The sequence below is a fragment of the Stylophora pistillata genome, chromosome 13, assembly GCF_964205215.1.
Source record: "Stylophora pistillata chromosome 13, jaStyPist1.2, whole genome shotgun sequence".
NCBI lineage: Eukaryota > Metazoa > Cnidaria > Anthozoa > Scleractinia > Pocilloporidae > Stylophora > Stylophora pistillata.
Window position 1 is genome coordinate 6,588,552 of NC_142531.1, and position 17,803 is coordinate 6,606,354.

Sequence of the window (17,803 nt, forward strand, 5' to 3'; positions counted from 1 at the left end):
AGTAATTCACAATGAAATGTTACAATTTAAAAGTCAACGTACTCAGCATTGGTGACTCAATTCGTGCAATGACAATGTGATATTACCAAATTACAGAAAAATGCCGCTACTAAAAGAGCAACTAGAGGACCAATAGAAAACAAAACGCGTTTCAGTCCCGTAAGTAGTTTAACTGATGTTTGATGCACAGGATTTTCTGTCTATCAAGTGTTTGGATCTTGGCTGTTTCTAAAATTCTCCATCAATTTCCAAGGGAAAAAAACGTTTCTTGAAACACCATCTGAGAAGTGGAGAGCCATAATGGAAAATTACAGGCCACCAGGAATCTCACTCCGGTTTAAACAATGAAGCTATTAAGTTATAAATATTGAGACATGATGCATCTATTGTTTCACAACAATAACTTTCAATATTTCATTCTTACCCTTTGGATTGCCAACCATAAAAGCGCAAATCTTCATATTCTTAGTCATGCCTTGTCTCTCTCTCTCTCTAGGTTACTGAGCAATTTTTAACACATGCTTTCGATCCGCAACCGTTTCAAAAGCAAAGCAATAAATCTTTGTTGACTCGAGAAAGCTTTGAATGACTAGTTCCTGACAAAGATGTTTACTTAACGATCGCAATTGAAAACGGTACCATATAACCATATGCCTCAGTTATACTCCCAAGGTTGTTATTTCTATCGTCAACTCGAGACTATCGAGCTAAGCATTACTTGGAGCTATGATATCTGAAGCGTTACCCTGTCACACTCGTCAGGCATTACCTTCTGGCTGATAGAGTCTGGATTCCAATGATTGGCTACCCAGCTTTCATTGGCGCCATTTTGAACAACTGATCTATTCGAGTTCTGCAATTCATGCTAGCGAGATTGCAGAGAAATTTTAATGCCTTGACAATGGAAGGAAAGTGTGGCTTCTATGCCGTACGGACTGGAAGGAAGACCGGTGTATTTCGAACTTGGTATGACGGTCTTTTTTTTTATCTCAAAATTCGTAAATCGAAAGGTGCAAACTTTTAAATTAAGCGTGATATAAATTTTGATCGAGGGTTTGATAAAAAATCCCATTTTTCCTCGACTTATTAGTTCTCGTGGCTTGAATATCGTGCCTCATTTTTACAGAAATAGAGGAGCAACTTCAGAATACCCGTCCACATCATTTACATATGTCGGGAGGCTTTGAAGAATGAGGTATAACACAATAGACGCTATTCTTATTCAATGACATGGAAATGATGTGGCAGGGTATTCTGAAGTTTAGATAAGTGGTAGTTTTCAAGCAATTAAGCCAAATTTTGGTCAAAGAAAATGGATGAGATTCACCCCACGTGTTGTCTCTTTCAACAACCTGTACTGCAGGGTGACAGATCACGTCCTCTCCACTCTGTTTGCCTTGCTTTAATGCTTTAATAGGTTTACTCTTAAAACAGTTAAAACTATACTAGGCCTTCGACGTGACTCTCACCCCATTCCGGTGTTGTCATTTCAACCTCAAGATTGGTCCTATCCGCCCATATTACATCAATTACTTATTGACAAACTTGTTACCCCACCTAACCAACATTAGGGGAACGAAGAGGTTTTCCTAAAACAAACCTGTAGTGCCAAAGGCCCTCTATTACTTTTGCCACTGTTTTCTTTATCCTATAACTGTATGTATAATGTAGTATGGGGCAGTGTGGAATTTGCCAGGGAGAGTTACTATCAATGGAAAAAGGAAAACTTTTAATGAATGGGTGGCTGGTAATGATTGTCATAATCTAAAGATCTCCAGCCAGAACAGAAGAATTGAAATGTCTCTAGACTGATTAAAATACCACTCCATTGAGTTCCAGCATTGTAAGAATCTTTCCTGGCAAGGTTCTGATCAATATTTCTGTAATATCAGGACGGAATGTGAGAGTTATGTCAAAGGCTTTCCTGGTGCTAGATATAAGAAGTTCTCTACAGAGGATGAGGCCAAGAGTTTTGTTTCAGGACTTGAGTCCAGTGGGTCTTTTCTTCCAGCTAAAGCAGCTCCACACGTAGGTATTGATAAATTAATCAATGACAAAATGAGATTATGGTTGGTTTAAAAAGAGATCATGGTATGGTCTAATATGTGACCTCTCACGCGAAAACGTTCCTAATGGTAGCCGTTTGAACAGTGAACGGAACGGCAAGCGAACGGGTGATGAACGGCTGGGAAAGCCGTTCGAAATGGATACTGTGAATGGATGAACGGCTAATTAAAATTTACAAACGGATGAACGGCTAGTGAAAATTTTCGAACGGACGAGGTCGAACGGATGAACGGCTAATTAAAATTTTCGAATGGATGAATGGCTAATTAAAATTTTCGAACAGATTAGGTTGAATGGATGAATGGCTGATGAAAATTATCGAAGGGATGAACAGCTAATTTTTCGAACACTGAGATGAGCCTCACAGATGAGATCGAATGGATAAACGGCTAAGCAGTCGAACAAGTGATCGCCTGTAGAAATTATTTGAACAGATGGTTTCGTCAAAACGAATGCTGACACAGGCGTCCCAAGCTCTCATCTTGAGCCAAAGCGAAGGATTATTTCATGAAAGCGTCATGCGTCGGGTGAGGCGGTGTTAATTAACGCGAGGTATTTGACACAATCTGTGAAAAGAAACTTGAAACGAGTCAAAACTCAATCGTTTGAATAACTCGACTTCGCTTTCAGCGCATTCAAATGGATTATAATTAATATTTTTATTATTGAATTCGACCGATTAAGATAAGGTACAACCAAGGAACTTACACGTGGAAAGCATAGTTCTCAACCTCAATTCGGGTTTAAATTTCCATAATCCCAGCTTCCCTGTCACTCCATCAAAAATGTGTTGCCTTGGTAACTGCAGACAACTTGTGTCAAGTACCACCATTTCACACAATCACAAAATGGAGAATTCAACGAGAGAAGATATGAATTGCGATCACACCGAAAATGTTTCTACCATCGTTGCCAAAGTGCCAAGTGAACGGCTGATGAATTTTCTCGAACAGATAGCTCGAACCGTTTGAACGGACAGTGAATATTGAAGAACGGATAGCTGGAGGCGTTTGAATGGATTATGAATATTCAAGAACGGATAGCTAGAGGTGTTCGAACGGATGATGAAGTTTCTTAAATGGATAGCTCGAATGGTTTGAACAGATGATGAATATTCAAGAATGGATAGCTTGAGGCATTCAAACAGCATGCCAATACAGTTGAACGGCTGGTGAACGGCTATCCGTTTAAAAACGGCTAACTGTTCGGAACGTTTTCCCGTGAGAGGTCGCATATGGTTGCATTGTATTGTATGTGAGGATTATGTGGGAGACAGAAGCCTGGTGACTAGCTGACTGGACCTTAACCCTTAACCCTTTAACACTAAGAATGATAAATATCTTATTTCTCCCAACAGTATCATCCCTGAATGAAACATTGAGGTAGCAAGAAATAAGAAAATGATCCTAACTCAATTTGGTCTTGATTGGTAGGAGGTAGTGTGAGTGAGTGGTTAGGGGACTGGACTTGTAATCTGGTGTCCTGGGTTCAAGTCCTCCACCCTGCCTTTCTCTGGATTTGTTCTTGGTTGCCCATAGTTCAACTCTGTAAATAGCCCTCTGGTCTGCCTTCTGCCAGTGGGGATTTTCAAGCACTTAGTCTACATTGCGGCTGAAAAGCTTCTATGGGGGAGCTTCAATTGACATCTATATATATATATATATATTTTTTTTTTTTATTTTTCAATAAATTCTCCTTATAAGTACCATAGAGAATGTATAGAGAACAGTAAGGAGAAGATGCATACTGATGTTAAGGTGGAAAGGGTTAAACTGACAGATTTAGAGTAAAGCCAAAGTTGGGTCATTTTGATGTGTTTTGAAACACACTTTACTCCCACAGTACCCCGAAGGACACCTGAGGCCATGTACTTTAAGATACTCACTGCAAAATGTTTGGCTTGTCAGCAGAAAAGCAGAAAGAGAACTTCCTACGAGATGTGTGGCAACAAACATTTTGACAATGGTAGCTCCTTTAACCCAAGAGGCGTTAAGTACTCTAAACCTTTTAAAAACTCAGGAACAAGCTCAACCTGGACCAGTTCTTCATCTTTAATATCATCCTTAAGTAATGAGGCCTCCTCTTTAGGAGATGTACCTGTGGTATATACTGATGGCGGCTGCACAAAGAATGGACACAAGGGTGCGAGAGCAGGCATTGGTGTTTACTGGGGCCCAGAAAATACCAGGTATCATTAATTTTTTTTTCCTGCTTGTCATAAACCATAACATTTTTTGGTTTCTATTTCCAGTAATTGAGGCATAAGTCAATCAAAATGAATTTTTTTTAAAAAAAGAAGACATTGGTCTCTAGCTAGAGACTGTATGTCCAAGGGACTTGAATAGTTTTACAAACAAGTGGTTTTCTTATTAAGTTTTAGTTTGCTTAAACAGCTTGATCAGTTTAAGAACTTGTCAGTTGTTCTTTTTTTTTGTCTTCTTCAAAGAAATGTAAGTGAGAGACTAGAAGGAGAACAAACTAACCAAAGAGCAGAAATAATGGTGAGAACTCTGACATTTACTGACTTCTTACTACTTCACATTTTAGTCATTCGACTTCTTAGGGTGACTAGCATTTAATTTCTCCTTACAGTGTTCAGTCTCAGGCTTGAATCAGACATTAACCCCTAAGAGAGAATAGTATCTAATTTCTCCTTACAGTGTTCAGTGTCAGGCCTGAATCAGACATTAACCCCTAAGAGAGACTAGTATCTAATTTCTCCTTACAGTGTTCAGTGTCAGGCCTGAATCAGACATTAACCTTTAAGAGAGAATAGTATCTAATTTCTCCTTACAGTGTTCAGTGTCAGGCCTGAATCAGACATTAACCCCTAAGAGAGACAAGTATCTAATTTCTCCTTACAGTGTTCAGTGTCAGGCCTGAATCAGACATTAACCCCTAAGAGAGACTAGTATCTAATTTCTCCTTACAGTGTTCAGTGTCAGGCCTGAATCAGACATTAACCCCTAAGAGAGACTAGTATCTAATTTCTCCTTACAGTGTTCAGTGTCAGGCCTGAATCAGACATTAACCCCTAAGAGAGACAAGTATCTAATTTCTCCTTACAGTGTTCAGTGTCAGGCCTGAATCAGACATTAACCCCTAAGAGAGACTAGTATCTAATTTCTCCTTACAGTGTTCAGTGTCAGGCCTGAATCAGACATTAACCCCTAAGAGAGACTAGTATCTAATTTCTCCTTACAGTGTTCAGTGTCAGGCCTGAATCAGACATTAACCTTTAAGAGAGAATAGTATCTAATTTCTCCTTACAGTGTTCAGTGTCAGGCCTGAATCAGACATTAACCCCTAAGAGAGACAAGTATCTAATTTCTCCTTACAGTGTTCAGTGTCAGGCCTGAATCAGACATTAACCCCTAAGAGAGACTAGTATCTAATTTCTCCTTACAGTGTTCAGTGTCAGGCCTGAATCAGACATTAACCCCTAAGAGAGACAAGTATCTAATTTCTCCTTACAGTGTTCAGTGTCAGGCCTGAATCAGACATTAACCCCTAAGAGAGACTAGTATCTAATTTCTCCTTACAGTGTTCAGTGTCAGGCCTGAATCAGACATTAACCCCTAAGAGAGACTAGGATCTAATTTCTCCTTACAGTGTTCAGTGTCAGGCCTGAATCAGACATTAACCTTTAAGAGAGAATAGTATCTAATTTCTCCTTACAGTGTTCAGTGTCAGGCCTGAATCAGACATTAACCCCTAAGAGAGACTAGTATCTAATTTCTCCTTACAGTGTTCAGTGTCAGGCCTGAATCAGACATTAACCCCTAAGAGAGACAAGTATCTAATTTCTCCTTACAGTGTTCAGTGTCAGGCCTGAATCAGACATTAACCCCTAAGAGAGAATAGTATCTAATTTCTCCTTACAGTGTTCAGTGTCAGGCCTGAATCAGACATTAACCCCTAAGAGAGACTAGTATCTAATTTCTTCTTACAGTGTTCAGTGTCAGGCCTGAATCAGACATTAACCCCTAAGAGAGAATAGTATCTAATTTCTCCTTACAGTGTTCAGTGTCAGGCCTGAATCAGACATTAACCCCTAAGAGAGACTAGTATCTAATTTCTCCTTACAGTGTTCAGTGTCAGGCCTGAATCAGACATTAACCCCTAAGAGAGACTAGTATCTAATTTCTCCTTACAGTGTTCAGTGTCAGGCCTGAATCAGACATTAACCCCTGAGAGAGACTAGTATCTAATTTCTCCCAACAATTTTGCTCCTGAATCAAACATTAAGGTCATGAGAATAATGGAAATGATCACCAATTAGAAAAAGCTCTTGATTGTTAAACAAATTCTCCTTGTCAGTGCATTAGAAATGCATGGGGAACAATATAGAGAATATGCATACTGATGTTAGGGTGTTAAGCAAACAACATCATGAAAATCAGTCTATATAAACCAGATGATAAAAAGATGATAAAAGAATTTAGATGGAATTTATTGCTTATTTCACTGACCCTGTTTTGGAGTTTTCTTGTTTCTTTTTTTTGTTTTGTTTTGTTTTTTTTAACAACCTGAACAGTTTTTATGCTATAAATGGCTTTCACATTACTAACTAAAGAAAGCTTTGTTATGTATTTTGTTTTAAAGATTTACTGGTTGCTAGTTTTTGGTTTGCTATCAGTAGTTAATGTTGCAAAGAAAGAAATAACAGGCCTATCATCACTGTCTTCATTTTCTGTTACAATGTTGTGTTGAGAATTTCAGTCGCTAGTTTTGAGAGGGGTGATTTGAAAAATTCCCACCTGTAAGTATCAATTCGTAATTTGAACTTTAACAGGCTGCTGTCAAGGCTCTTGAAACAGCCAAGGAAATGGGATACAAAACACTTGAGATCAGGACAGATAGCAATTATACTATTAAAGGTGGGAGAAATTAATGATCTATCCAGGTGCCTGTTTCTTGAAAGTCCCAGTAACTTAGCAGGCCTGCAAGCTGTTCTGTTTTCATTCAAGATGGGGATTTCAAAAGTTTTGAAAATGATACAATAAAAATACCAGCTAAAGAGACAAAACGGACTGGTATGGGTGCTAGAACCTGCTTTCCTATCCTTTAAATTTGGTTTCAGGCCCATTGAGTTACAGGGACTTTCGAGAAATGGACCCTAGGTTACAATCTAGATTGCTTATTCTTGTCACATCCTAGCTGGATAATGTGGACAATTTCTTCCTAAATATTGTAGTACACTGTAAGAAGAAGTTCTGCTGGTGAAGAATCTTTGATCTTAATGTTTATGATTTGAATTTTACCGCAAATTTTAATGAATCATGAACTGTGCAATAGAGTTTTTAATATTTATTAATCTAACTGATTTACTGCAGCACATTACTGCTGCTAATAAATGAAATTTTAGTATTAGTTTTCTGTAAACCCTTTTGACCTTTACAGTGAGTGACCAACGTCTGAACTCTCCTTTTAGTATATCACCCTGGATCAAACAATAAGGTCATGAGAATAAAGGAAGTGATCAGCAACTTAAGAGGCTTTGGATTGTTAAACAGATTCTCCTTGTTAGTGCCACACCAAATGCATATAGAACAGTAGGGAAAATATGCAAACCTTTTTCTAATGTAAGGGGGTTGAGAGTTGAAAGTCTTTGTTTTATATATATATAATTATATATATATATATATATATTTTTTTTTTTGTTTGTTTTTGTTTTGTTTTTTTGTTTCGTGGCATCTATTTGTTTTTTTTATTTTCAGGAGCCACAGACTGGTGTAGAAGATGGAAGAAAAATGGCTGGAAAACTATCAATGGAACTGACGTGAAGAATAAGGTTGAATTTCAGAAACTGACCAAACTGTGTGATGAAATTGATGTCAAGTGGGTATGTTTTCTAGATCTGATCTAGCCTGCAGTGCAGGCGGATTTTGGCGGGGCAAGGGGATATTCCCATCGGTTGTTCAGACTGCCATCTTGAATTAGAAAAACAGTGGAGAGTTGGGGTGAGGTAAAAAGTTTACCCAGCTAGTGGGAGGGAGAGAGAAAAATTGGGGAAGGGGGAGGGGAAAGAAAAATCTTCCCCATCCCCCTACCCACTCTGGCATTCTCGCCCCAATTCTCCCGGTCTGCAACGAATCCAACATGGCGGCTAAACACTCGAAAGATGAAAACCACCAAAACTGCCTGCACTGCAGGCTAGATCTGATCCTGGTAACATTCTAATCTATCTTACCAAGATTACCAATGTACATGCAGCAAGTTTTCAATTTAATTACAATTATGCCCCTTTTAATCCATCTCATTTTCTAAGAGCCCACCACTCAACTGCCAAATAACAACCCAAAAGAGTGGTGTGCTCATGTCCATTATGTACTGTCCACCTACTGTCCTCCAAAAGGAGGCAATGTGGCTGAGTGGTTAGAGTGTCGGACTAATAATCTGCCACTCCCGGGTTCGAGTCCCACCCTGACCACTGGATTTGTTTCACGGTAGCCCCGAGTTCAGATCCTTGGCCACGCTTGTAAATAGCCAACTGGTTTGCCTCCGGCCGGTTGGGGTTCATAATGATGTTCTTAATGATGTTTTTAATGATGTTATGTTCAATTTAGACCATTTGTTTCATTTGTTTGCAAGGACCACAATGGAAACTACTGGTTCACCAGTATATGTGTAATCCTATTAAAAGACTCTTTTTTTTTTTTTTTTTTTTTTAATTTCCTTTTTGAACTGTGTTTAGTTGCAAATGATATTCTGCTCATGCATGACTGTTTTGTTTCTGCTCTCTTGCGAAAAACTAAAATTTGTGTAGCTACATGGAATAATATTATCAGAGAGAAGCTCTTGAAAATAAATACAAAAAATAAACTTGAAAATGTTATGATGAAACAATTATCAAACTCTGTTATCACAAAATATAATTATCCATCACCGGCAAGCACAACATTCAATCATTTGATCTGCTTTACATAGACAACAATTTTGTAACTTCATCCAATAATTGCTTATTAATCATCTTGGAAGACTTTCATTTTGCTTTCCTCTTTGTGTGTTTGTCATAGACTCATGTTCGAGGACACCAAGGGAACATAGGAAATGAAGCTGCGGATGAGCTTGCTAGAAAAGGAGCCATGAAATAAAATACTAAATCAACACAAATTAATTGTTTACTTTCAATTTCTGAAAACATTCATTTTGTAATATCCAAGTCTTGTAAAGCTTTTTAAATATGTTTAGCTTCATTTACTCTGCAGGTCAAGTTGCACTAATTATGTTTCTGGTATTTTATTGACAACTGAAATTGTAAATGATTATTTACTATAATTGTAGAGCTTTATTGTTAATAAAACCTGAATGATTAAGTGGCTGAACACAGTTTTCGCGTGCATTTTTGCTGATGCAATTCAGCGCATGCAGGTGGATTGTGAAAAACAAACATGCCGTCAACATAGCAGTCATTTTATTTACTCAACACATACCTGCACTATCTGTGCTATTTTTCTCTATAGTTGGCGCAGTGCATTGAGGGCTTTAATCTTTTATTACAAAGATATGTTAGAAAAGTTAATGGTGCAAAGAACCCAGCAATTCTCAACTTTTTCATCGTTACCGAAAGAAACCGGTTAAATGTAGTGCATGCGTAGTAAGTCAAAATTGCTTTCTCGGAAATATGCCTATTTCTTGAGAACCACTCATTAGTATTTCACGAAATTTGGCACATGAATACTTTAGGAAATAAGTAACTGGAGTATCGAAAAAATTGATTTTAAACAAAGGAAATTTTAGAAAATCGAGTGAACCTTCAACAAGGTATAATCAAAGACCTCTCTGTTAAATTGTTAGCAAAATGCTGTTAACTTGTGAGTATCATTACAATCTCCTTGCATGGAAATTGTAAAGAAAATCTAATGACTAGATTTTCTACAAAGTAACAAAACCGATTTTAATTGCCTATTTATATGTATTCCTGTCGCCATGAAAACGGCACATATGTCACCTTAACTATCGAAAAAACAAAGTTTATGTTGTTAACTTGCTTGCTGCCAGTTTTGGCGACCAAGAGATCAAGGGTTTTAGAGAAAATGGTGAAAGAAACAAAGGTATCAAAAACTGTGTTCAGCCACCTTAACATGACATATCAAATCAACAAGTGTTATTATTGTTAGATTACAGTTATAGATAAAACTAGTCTTTAAACAAAAGTAGATTATTATTTAAACAAAGGGAGATGCATTCCCTTCAAAATAAATAGAAAGGATGAACAAAAATGTTTATTAGAAGGTAACTAAATAAAATATGTTTTGCTTCCCCATCTTTCTAAATGTTGTTAGTGCTTGTATGTTTTGTATCAGGTTTTGTATAGACAAGAAGTTAAAAAGAAAAGGCAGATCTAGTGCAGTAACTGTATAGTAATGTGGCATTACATATGAAAACTTTAAGTTCAAGATATTGTATTTGATATTTTCTCTAAAGGCATTTATCTTCTTAAAATATTTGATATTGAAGCAATAAAGCTGTCAAGTGATGATGTCGTCATGGTCTTCAAAGGCGGATCCAGGAATTTTTGATTGGGGGGTCCAAACTTTGGTTCAGAAAGGACTGTTGGACTCTTTTGAGGCAAATTACTTCCCCCCCCCCCCCCCCCCACACCTCCTCCCACCAGTCGCGGTTGCACATTATAATTCCTTGGCCGCTTACCGTTTACTTGGAATCATTAATAAAATCAGCCAGTTAAAAAGTGATGTATGATCCTGTCTCAAAGTTGTAAGCGTCAGGTCTGATAGAGGGGTCTGGATCCCCCAGACCCTCCCCCTGGATCTGCCACTGGTCTTATTGGTTTTCTAAACACTTTTGTCTATGTGATTGAAATAGCAATACATGCTTGGTATTTTCAGGAGTCATGAATATCAGTAAGCTACCATTTCCATCAATTGAGTATTTTTTTAATTTGGTATGGAAAGTGGTCCAGGATTTTCTTTAGACTCTCTCTGTATTTGGCTTAAAAAACTTACACCACCTTGTAAATCAATTATCAGATGCTTATAGAGTGCTTTAGGTTTAAGTGTTGGAAAACCAAAACCAAAGTCATCTCAATGGCTGATAAGAAGAAAGGAAGATACTTTGAGCCAATGAGAACACAAAGTAAAATTGTCTCAAGTGTATGAAAACATGAGCTTCCCAGTTTTGACTGGTTTTAGTTTTGCATCTGATTGGTAGAGAGAGAGAGGCACAAGATTTCAATCACAGAAAAATCCCAGAGCAAAGTAAAACAAAACAAAGCAGTCCAGGATTACTTTTGACTCATTGAAAATTGCTCCATGAATCCCAATTCTAAACTGAACAAAAATTTGTTGTGACACAGCACAATTCTTCAAGGCAACAAGAAACAAATTTTAATGGAATATATTGTTTTGCATCTGCTGGTTAGTTCTCTAAATTTCCCAATAATTATGTCCAAGCCCCCCCAGCCCTATTTTCAAACATGCAGTTTTACTTTTTTACTAGAAACACTTCCCACGTTTAGGATGTCTTTTCTTGATCACTGATCCCAGTTATTTCCTTTACCCACTCTCTCACTAAGCCCTTTGGATCTTGGCTTTGAATCGTTTGCTTTTCAATGTTTTATTGTCATATCTGGCACAATGCAGAGCACAATGTAAAAGTGCATTCAGTTATTTGCATGACGTAACAGGGTTTTCGCGCAATTTCCGCGCGTACTAGTGAAACTAGTTACCAGGTATTATTCTTGACATTTCCCGCTCGAACAAGGCCGCCGTCGATAATCTGGGCACCACACTCTTAGATCAGGTTTATTAGAAGCGTCTCTGTGACAAAACTTGAAGGTTTTACTGCTTTTATTGGATGTTCTCAGGGCGTTTCAGTCTACCTCTGAGCAGCCTGAATAGCCAGAAAGGTACGTTATGAAACAGAGTCTCCTACTACTTCATATTTATCAGTCTGTTTGATCTCTTTTGTTGTGTGTTGAATGTATTCTGCATGTTGTCGCTAAGCATGCTTGACTAAAATCGGGAAAAAAGGTTTTATGCTTCATTCCATTTGCTATATGTCCTCATTTGAATTAGTCATAGAACAGTTCTTCAGATTTTTTTTTTAACTAAATCATGGCAATCTTTGTTTTTAATTTTAATTAGTCGGTTCAGTGACCAGAATTCATGTTCTACGAAAACAGAGGTTTCCCGGCTTTTTCCCAGAGTCGAGTATAAGCAGGCAAGCTATATGCTCTTTTCGATTAATCTTACTTTTAAGCTCATAGTATGAAAGTAGGTTCTTTGAACACATGAAAATTATATTGCTTTTATGTTGATCGGAAAATAGTGTACAGAAATTTGACCAAGAATGTTTCAATTCAATTATTATGTATTTGATTAAGAAGAAACACTTCAATCTAAAACTCGTGAATAAAGGCTTATTAGTATTATTGCACTCCGTCGAATGTTGTTTATAACAATTTGAAAAGTAAAACTTTAGGATAGATTTTTCTGAACGTTATTTTCGTTCAGTTAAAGTTATGGGATTGTATTATTTCCCTTACTTATGCCATACCATATTTGTAGGTGAGATTTACTTGACCTATGGCTTTGTTTGGGTATGTCTTGAAAGAAAAATTAGTTGTAAATTTACATTTTCCACTCGATCTCTTTCTTGCTGTAGCATCATTAGCACTCCACCATTTCACTAAGAATTCATGAATATATGTTTTGCTTCTTTCACAATAACTGACACAGCTTTCCAATGAAGGGTGCAGCCATTAATCATCTGAAGGGGGACCGTCAAATGGAATTGTTGGTTTAACTGAGAAAAAAAGGCACCTTAAAATTTTAATATTAACTGTAGTTTGAGATGGGCTGCATGCTGTAAACCTTATGTCAGGAATTTCACGAGGTAGAGGAGGTAGTGAGAATTATCTGGCTAAATTTTGATGGCCTAAGGTGTCTTTCACTCGGATTTAAGAACATTTTCCAATTACTTCACACTTAACACCTGTTACTGCATTCCTTTTTGAAAATCTTACTATACTCAGGTCTATCAGTGAATTTGAAAAAGAAAAGGTAAAAAAGTAACAGCGATGTTGCTTTGTCACTTTAAGCACAAGACTGTGAACTATTCTGTTAAAATGTGTGCAAGTTTCTCAATTCTACAAGGAAATTCCCCACGTTATTGAGTCACACATTTCAACCTGATTCTGCTAAATTATGGATTCATTACCACTCAAAACTGAGAAATGGATGTTGTACAAATTTCTTGGATGGTATTTCAACAATTTGGCAAATTTTCATATACATATTTGGTAGAATGAGGTTATGGCAGATGGCAGACAGCAGACGGCAGCCTAGCTGGTTCTTCTGGAAGCTCTGTATATACTTTAGGCAAATATCTCACTACCAAATGGTTTTCACTCAGCTCCCTCTGTATAGACTGTCTCTTGGTGTATAGTTTATAGAGTTGTCTGTTTTCAGGATATTTAGCAGTTTTACTTTCAGAACTGATTAAACTGAAACTACTCCTTACAATGAGTTCTAAAAAAAAGGTAATAAGAATAAACTAAATTATCAGCTGTTATTACAGTTATCTTGATACAGTACTTAATTATCTAACAGTTGGGGTTCATGTAGTTAAACAAGAAGGATTTTTACAAAGAAATGACTTGTAATGGCAAAAGAACAAAATAAAAATGAGTGGAGAACATTCTCCACATTTAAATAAAAAAATGGCTCAGGTGATATGAATTGAGCCTGAGAATTTTATTTTATTTTCCACTATATATTGCCCAATAGACATGCTGGAGGGGAGGGTTACCATTCAAAATTGGACAAAACAACAATACATCTTCCCCTCTCAACTAACACTTGATACTTTGTTGCTTTCCTTCTGCAAAGATGACAGACACTGATGACAAAAAGCTGGAAGAAGGCCAAACAGACCCTGTATATGGAGGCTGCGAGGGACCAAGTGCTATGTATGTGAAGCTGATATCCAGTGATGATCATGAATTCATAATCAACAGAGACTATGCCTTGACATCAGGAACAATCAAAGCTATGTTAAGTGGTCCAGGTAAGATTTGGGTAGCCGAGATCCATTTTGAGTCGCTACACTAACCCTAACCCTGCACATAATTTTATTTGTTGTAACTATTTGTGTGAGATGAAAAGGCATCATACCTCATTGTGTTTAACCATTTCACTCCTAAGATCTTAGGAATTGTCCTTACTGTCTGCAATACATTTCTTATTATGTAAGTTTGGAGAGTTTGGTATTGGATCCACTAAAAATACCCTTGTTGATAGTTTTCTTTATTCTCAACACTTGTCTGCTTGATATTGTATTGATATTGTAAGGAGAAATTCTGTCTTGGTCACTCATGGAAGTTAAAGGGTTAAATTTCAAAACAGTAAGTGTTGCAAAGAGAAAGTTGTCTCAAATGCTTTTTATGCTTGTCTCTGTTTCTCAATGGCACTTTTTTCCAAAGCCATAGGAATTTTCAGTGTGAGAGGACAATGTGTTTAATTGACTTGAGACAGATAATTGACAAACGCTCAAACTGCTTGTGGACAATACAAAAGTGCTCTATTCTTATTTCCAAGTGTTGTCCTGCCACTGCATTTTTATTTTTTTAAGTTTGATATTATGTTACCTGTCATAATATAGAAAATATATTGCCTAACAAAATCATGAAATTTGGTATCACAAAATGTGTGCCTCTCAAAGTTGCTAACTAAACAAGCCACAAAAAATTGATGCAACAAGGTAATTTATTGAAAAGTAATGCTTGGTTTTTTTTTTTTTTTTTTTACATAGGCCAGTTTTCAGAGAATGAAACCAATGAAGTTTACTTCAGAGAAATTCCGTAAGTACAAAATGTTTCGTGCTTATAGATTTTAAAAGATCAAGTCTTCTAATTAATGAAAAAAGTTAGGTTGTGATTTTCAACTTGTGTGTTGATTTGTCCCTTTGAATATCATTGTGATGCTGTCCTCTCTGATAGCTATTAGAAGCAACATATATTGTAACATGTTTGCACAATGAAATTGTGTTTATTGTTTACCATCAGATTATTGAAATCTAGCTACTTTTAGCTTGTATAGGGTATTTTTTTAGGGTGTATATACACTGTAAATGTAATAGGTTTGAGGGTTTTTAACTCAAATACCCTTGATATCCATATGTTAAGGTACTGATTCACCACATCTGACAATGCTTTGCACACAGATGTGTTCCAATTTGTCCATGATCAACTTTCTTATTGCAAACTTGTTTTACTCTGTTCCTTTTTTAAATGTTGCATAAAGATGCCTTAGGAAGGCATTATCAAAAGAATTAAAATGAGCCTTATTGTAAAATAATGTTCTGTCATTATAATATAATAATTATCATCTAATAGTGTATGTGGCTCTTTTAGCAAATTAGAATGCATATTAAGGCCTCTTAAAATTTTGTGGCACATTTGATATGCCAAACCATCTGGTTGAAATTGCATTATTTGTGACAGATAACAGACATGGTATAATTATTCAAGTGTTAATTATTTACCCTTGTTAGTGCACATAGCACAAAGATTGGGAGGGGGGGCCAATTTTTAAAGTTTAAAGCGTGGGAGATAAAGATTTGGTTATTTAAAAGGGTGGCTGTGGACTAGAACTTGCAACCTCTGCTTTGCTGCTGTGTCATGGCTAGTGATCTCTATCTAGTATTCGAGATTGGGATCTCTTTCCAAGAGGCTTGCTTTACTGTACATGTGGGGTCTCACACATGGCTTTATGGCCTTTGTGGCCGTTTTCTATCCTTGTTGGAGTTGATGAGTGTAATGAATGTGACATAACATGCTTTTGACTGACAAGAGAAAAACTCTATTTACAGCTCACATGTGCTGGCCAAAGTGTGTACTTATTTCATGTACAAAGTACGATACACCAACAGCAGTACAGAGATTCCAGAATTTCCCATTGCCCCGGAGATTGCACTGGAGCTGTTGATGGCTGCCAATTTTCTGGATTGTTGATTTTTTTTATGATTCTTTTCCGCATAGATTGTTACGGTTGGCCAAGCTGTTATTGCATGACATGTATTTCTATTATGATTTTGTTATTCCATTATCCTTATTGGTATTATGTATGTATTTTTACTTATGAATGTTTACCACATATGTGACTCCCTAACAATAACCTAAAATTGTTGCTATTGGTATGTTACAAGTTTATATTATAGACACTAACTTATAAATACCCTATTTTCTCAAAATAATTTACTGCAGTCTCAACTGATCTTTGATGTAACCATCTTCTTCTACAGGGAAAACAGACAGATTAAAGTTGATAAACTGGTATGATCACGAAATTACATCATATTTTCTGTTTTAATTTACATGTATGTTGCACAAAAGAAATTTTGATTACAAGGGAGTGGGAAAAAAGTTCCTCATAACAAAATGTAATCATTGCAAGTGCCTTTTTCACATGTGAGTGCAAATTTTATAAATTACGTTAACATGATAGCTTTATACATAATTGTATATCACTTTTAAGTGTAAATTTACAAAAACAGTTTTGTATTGATGTACTTTTTGTTAACTTTGTCAGCTCAATAAGTAAACCAAGGATAACCTGACTTGTTTTGTAAAACTGCTGCAAGGAGTGGTCTAAAGAAACACAATAAAGGGTCTTTCAAATCCATTATAATAATTATGGTTTAGTGAATTGTTTGATTGTCATTTTGATGATCTCTAACCAAGAAAAGTTGCAATCTTTTTTTAGGTAATTAGGAATGTAAAGTTTAGGATATATAACTAATTACTCCTTATAGAATCAACAGGGAAAAGAACAGAGCCCAAAACTAAAATAAAATAATATTGTGATAAATAATTGTTAAAAAAGGTCATAACCAGGACCTCAGTTGGTCTTCATTCACATCAGTATTAATAATTTTTATCAACATTGTGTTAACATTCCTATACAGCAGGAAGTTTGTCAACATGAACTTAGTTCAATGGCCTGGCCTGCGATATATATATCTTATTAACCAAGCGCGAGGGCTGTACTGGGAGAATATTGGCCCCAGGTCTTGACAGTACGGACTGACCTGCACTCGGTCCGTACAAACAAGACCGAGGGCCGATATTCTTCCAGTACAGTCCCAAGCAAGCTTGGTTAGTAAGAGATTTATTATATGACTGAAGTTCAAAGGGACACAAGTGCGGCATCATTTGGGACCATTCGGGACAGTGCCCGGTCCAATACTTAGAGAATATTGGACCAGCAATAGAACATTTTGATTGGTTGATTTTAGTTATTGGCCCTCTGACCACCAGAGTCGTGTAATAAAGTCTCCTATCAGAAGGTTATAGGTTTGACTCCTATGGGAAGCACTCAGAGTTATCTTTTTCTAAGTTTGCTTGTGAATAATGTCACCTTTTAGGACCTCAGTTGTATAGAGTTGTTTAGAGTATCAGTTGTTTAGAGTATCTTACAAAATACCCAAATTTGAAGTACTGCGAAATAGGGGTGGTCAGGCTGGATATTCCTTCAAAAGTTCCGGTGTCATGAAAGTTTTTCACTGACATTGAGAGCCCCTCCTCACAGCACACACAGGAACAGTGGTTTAGAAAAAACCAGAAGTATAGATGCCCATGATCACAAATCACAGCAAAAGGAGAACTGCGAGGCAACAAACTAACAAGGGGACAACTCAACAAAGGATAAAGAATGCATTACAGATTATGAAAATAAGCCAATCACAGAGATGGAAACCAATCAATCACAGA

At 36.7% G+C, this 17,803-nt stretch overlaps 2 protein-coding genes across 5 annotated transcripts; both read left to right on the forward strand.

Moving 5' to 3' along the window:
- The first annotated feature begins 799 nt into the window (after nucleotides 1–799).
- On the forward strand, nucleotides 800–10,549 carry LOC111326994 (ribonuclease H1). Of its 3 annotated transcripts, none has more exons than XM_022931096.2 (7): nucleotides 800–966; nucleotides 1,893–2,032; nucleotides 3,910–4,255; nucleotides 4,514–4,568; nucleotides 6,863–6,947; nucleotides 7,788–7,912; nucleotides 9,087–10,549. In XM_022931096.2, the coding sequence occupies exons 1-7, from the start codon at nucleotides 863–865 to the stop codon at nucleotides 9,162–9,164; spliced, it is 933 nt and encodes a 310-aa protein (XP_022786831.1). In that variant the 5' UTR covers nucleotides 800–862; the 3' UTR covers nucleotides 9,165–10,549. The 3 variants fall into 3 exon arrangements, with proteins under 3 accessions (XP_022786831.1, XP_022786833.1, XP_022786832.1); XM_022931098.2 differs by having other exon boundaries at nucleotides 801–966; nucleotides 1,893–2,028; nucleotides 3,978–4,255; XM_022931097.2 differs by having other exon boundaries at nucleotides 802–966; nucleotides 1,893–2,028; nucleotides 3,975–4,255.
- Nucleotides 10,550–11,777: 1,228 nt separating this feature from the next.
- Nucleotides 11,778–16,724, forward strand: LOC111326988 (elongin-C). Of its 2 annotated transcripts, XM_088742789.1 has the most exons (5): nucleotides 11,817–11,938; nucleotides 12,177–12,252; nucleotides 13,923–14,100; nucleotides 14,845–14,893; nucleotides 15,904–16,724. In XM_088742789.1, exons 3-5 carry the CDS (start codon nucleotides 13,923–13,925, stop codon nucleotides 16,043–16,045), a joined length of 369 nt encoding a protein of 122 aa, XP_088598915.1. In that variant the 5' UTR covers nucleotides 11,817–11,938; nucleotides 12,177–12,252; the 3' UTR covers nucleotides 16,046–16,724. The 2 variants fall into 2 exon arrangements, with proteins under 2 accessions (XP_022786825.1, XP_088598915.1); XM_022931090.2 differs by lacking the exon at nucleotides 12,177–12,252 and having other exon boundaries at nucleotides 11,778–11,938.
- The last annotated feature ends 1,079 nt before the right edge of the window (nucleotides 16,725–17,803 follow it).

Excerpts from the sequence above, each read along its gene's own strand:
- LOC111326994 (XM_022931096.2), top strand. The coding sequence starts at position 863 with ATGCTAGCGAGATTGCAGAGAAATTTTAATGCCTTGACAATGGAAGGA. Across the intron at positions 6,948-7,787 it reads TAGCAATTATACTATTAAAG|GAGCCACAGACTGGTGTAGA; the intron begins GTGGGAGAAATT and ends TTTTATTTTCAG. Across the intron at positions 7,913-9,086 it reads ATGAAATTGATGTCAAGTGG|ACTCATGTTCGAGGACACCA; the intron begins GTATGTTTTCTA and ends TGTTTGTCATAG.
- LOC111326988 (XM_022931090.2), top strand. The coding sequence starts at position 13,923 with ATGACAGACACTGATGACAAAAAGCTGGAAGAAGGCCAAACAGACCCT. Across the intron at positions 14,101-14,844 it reads AGCTATGTTAAGTGGTCCAG|GCCAGTTTTCAGAGAATGAA; the intron begins GTAAGATTTGGG and ends TTTTTTACATAG. Across the intron at positions 14,894-15,903 it reads GTTTACTTCAGAGAAATTCC|CTCACATGTGCTGGCCAAAG; the intron begins GTAAGTACAAAA and ends CTCTATTTACAG.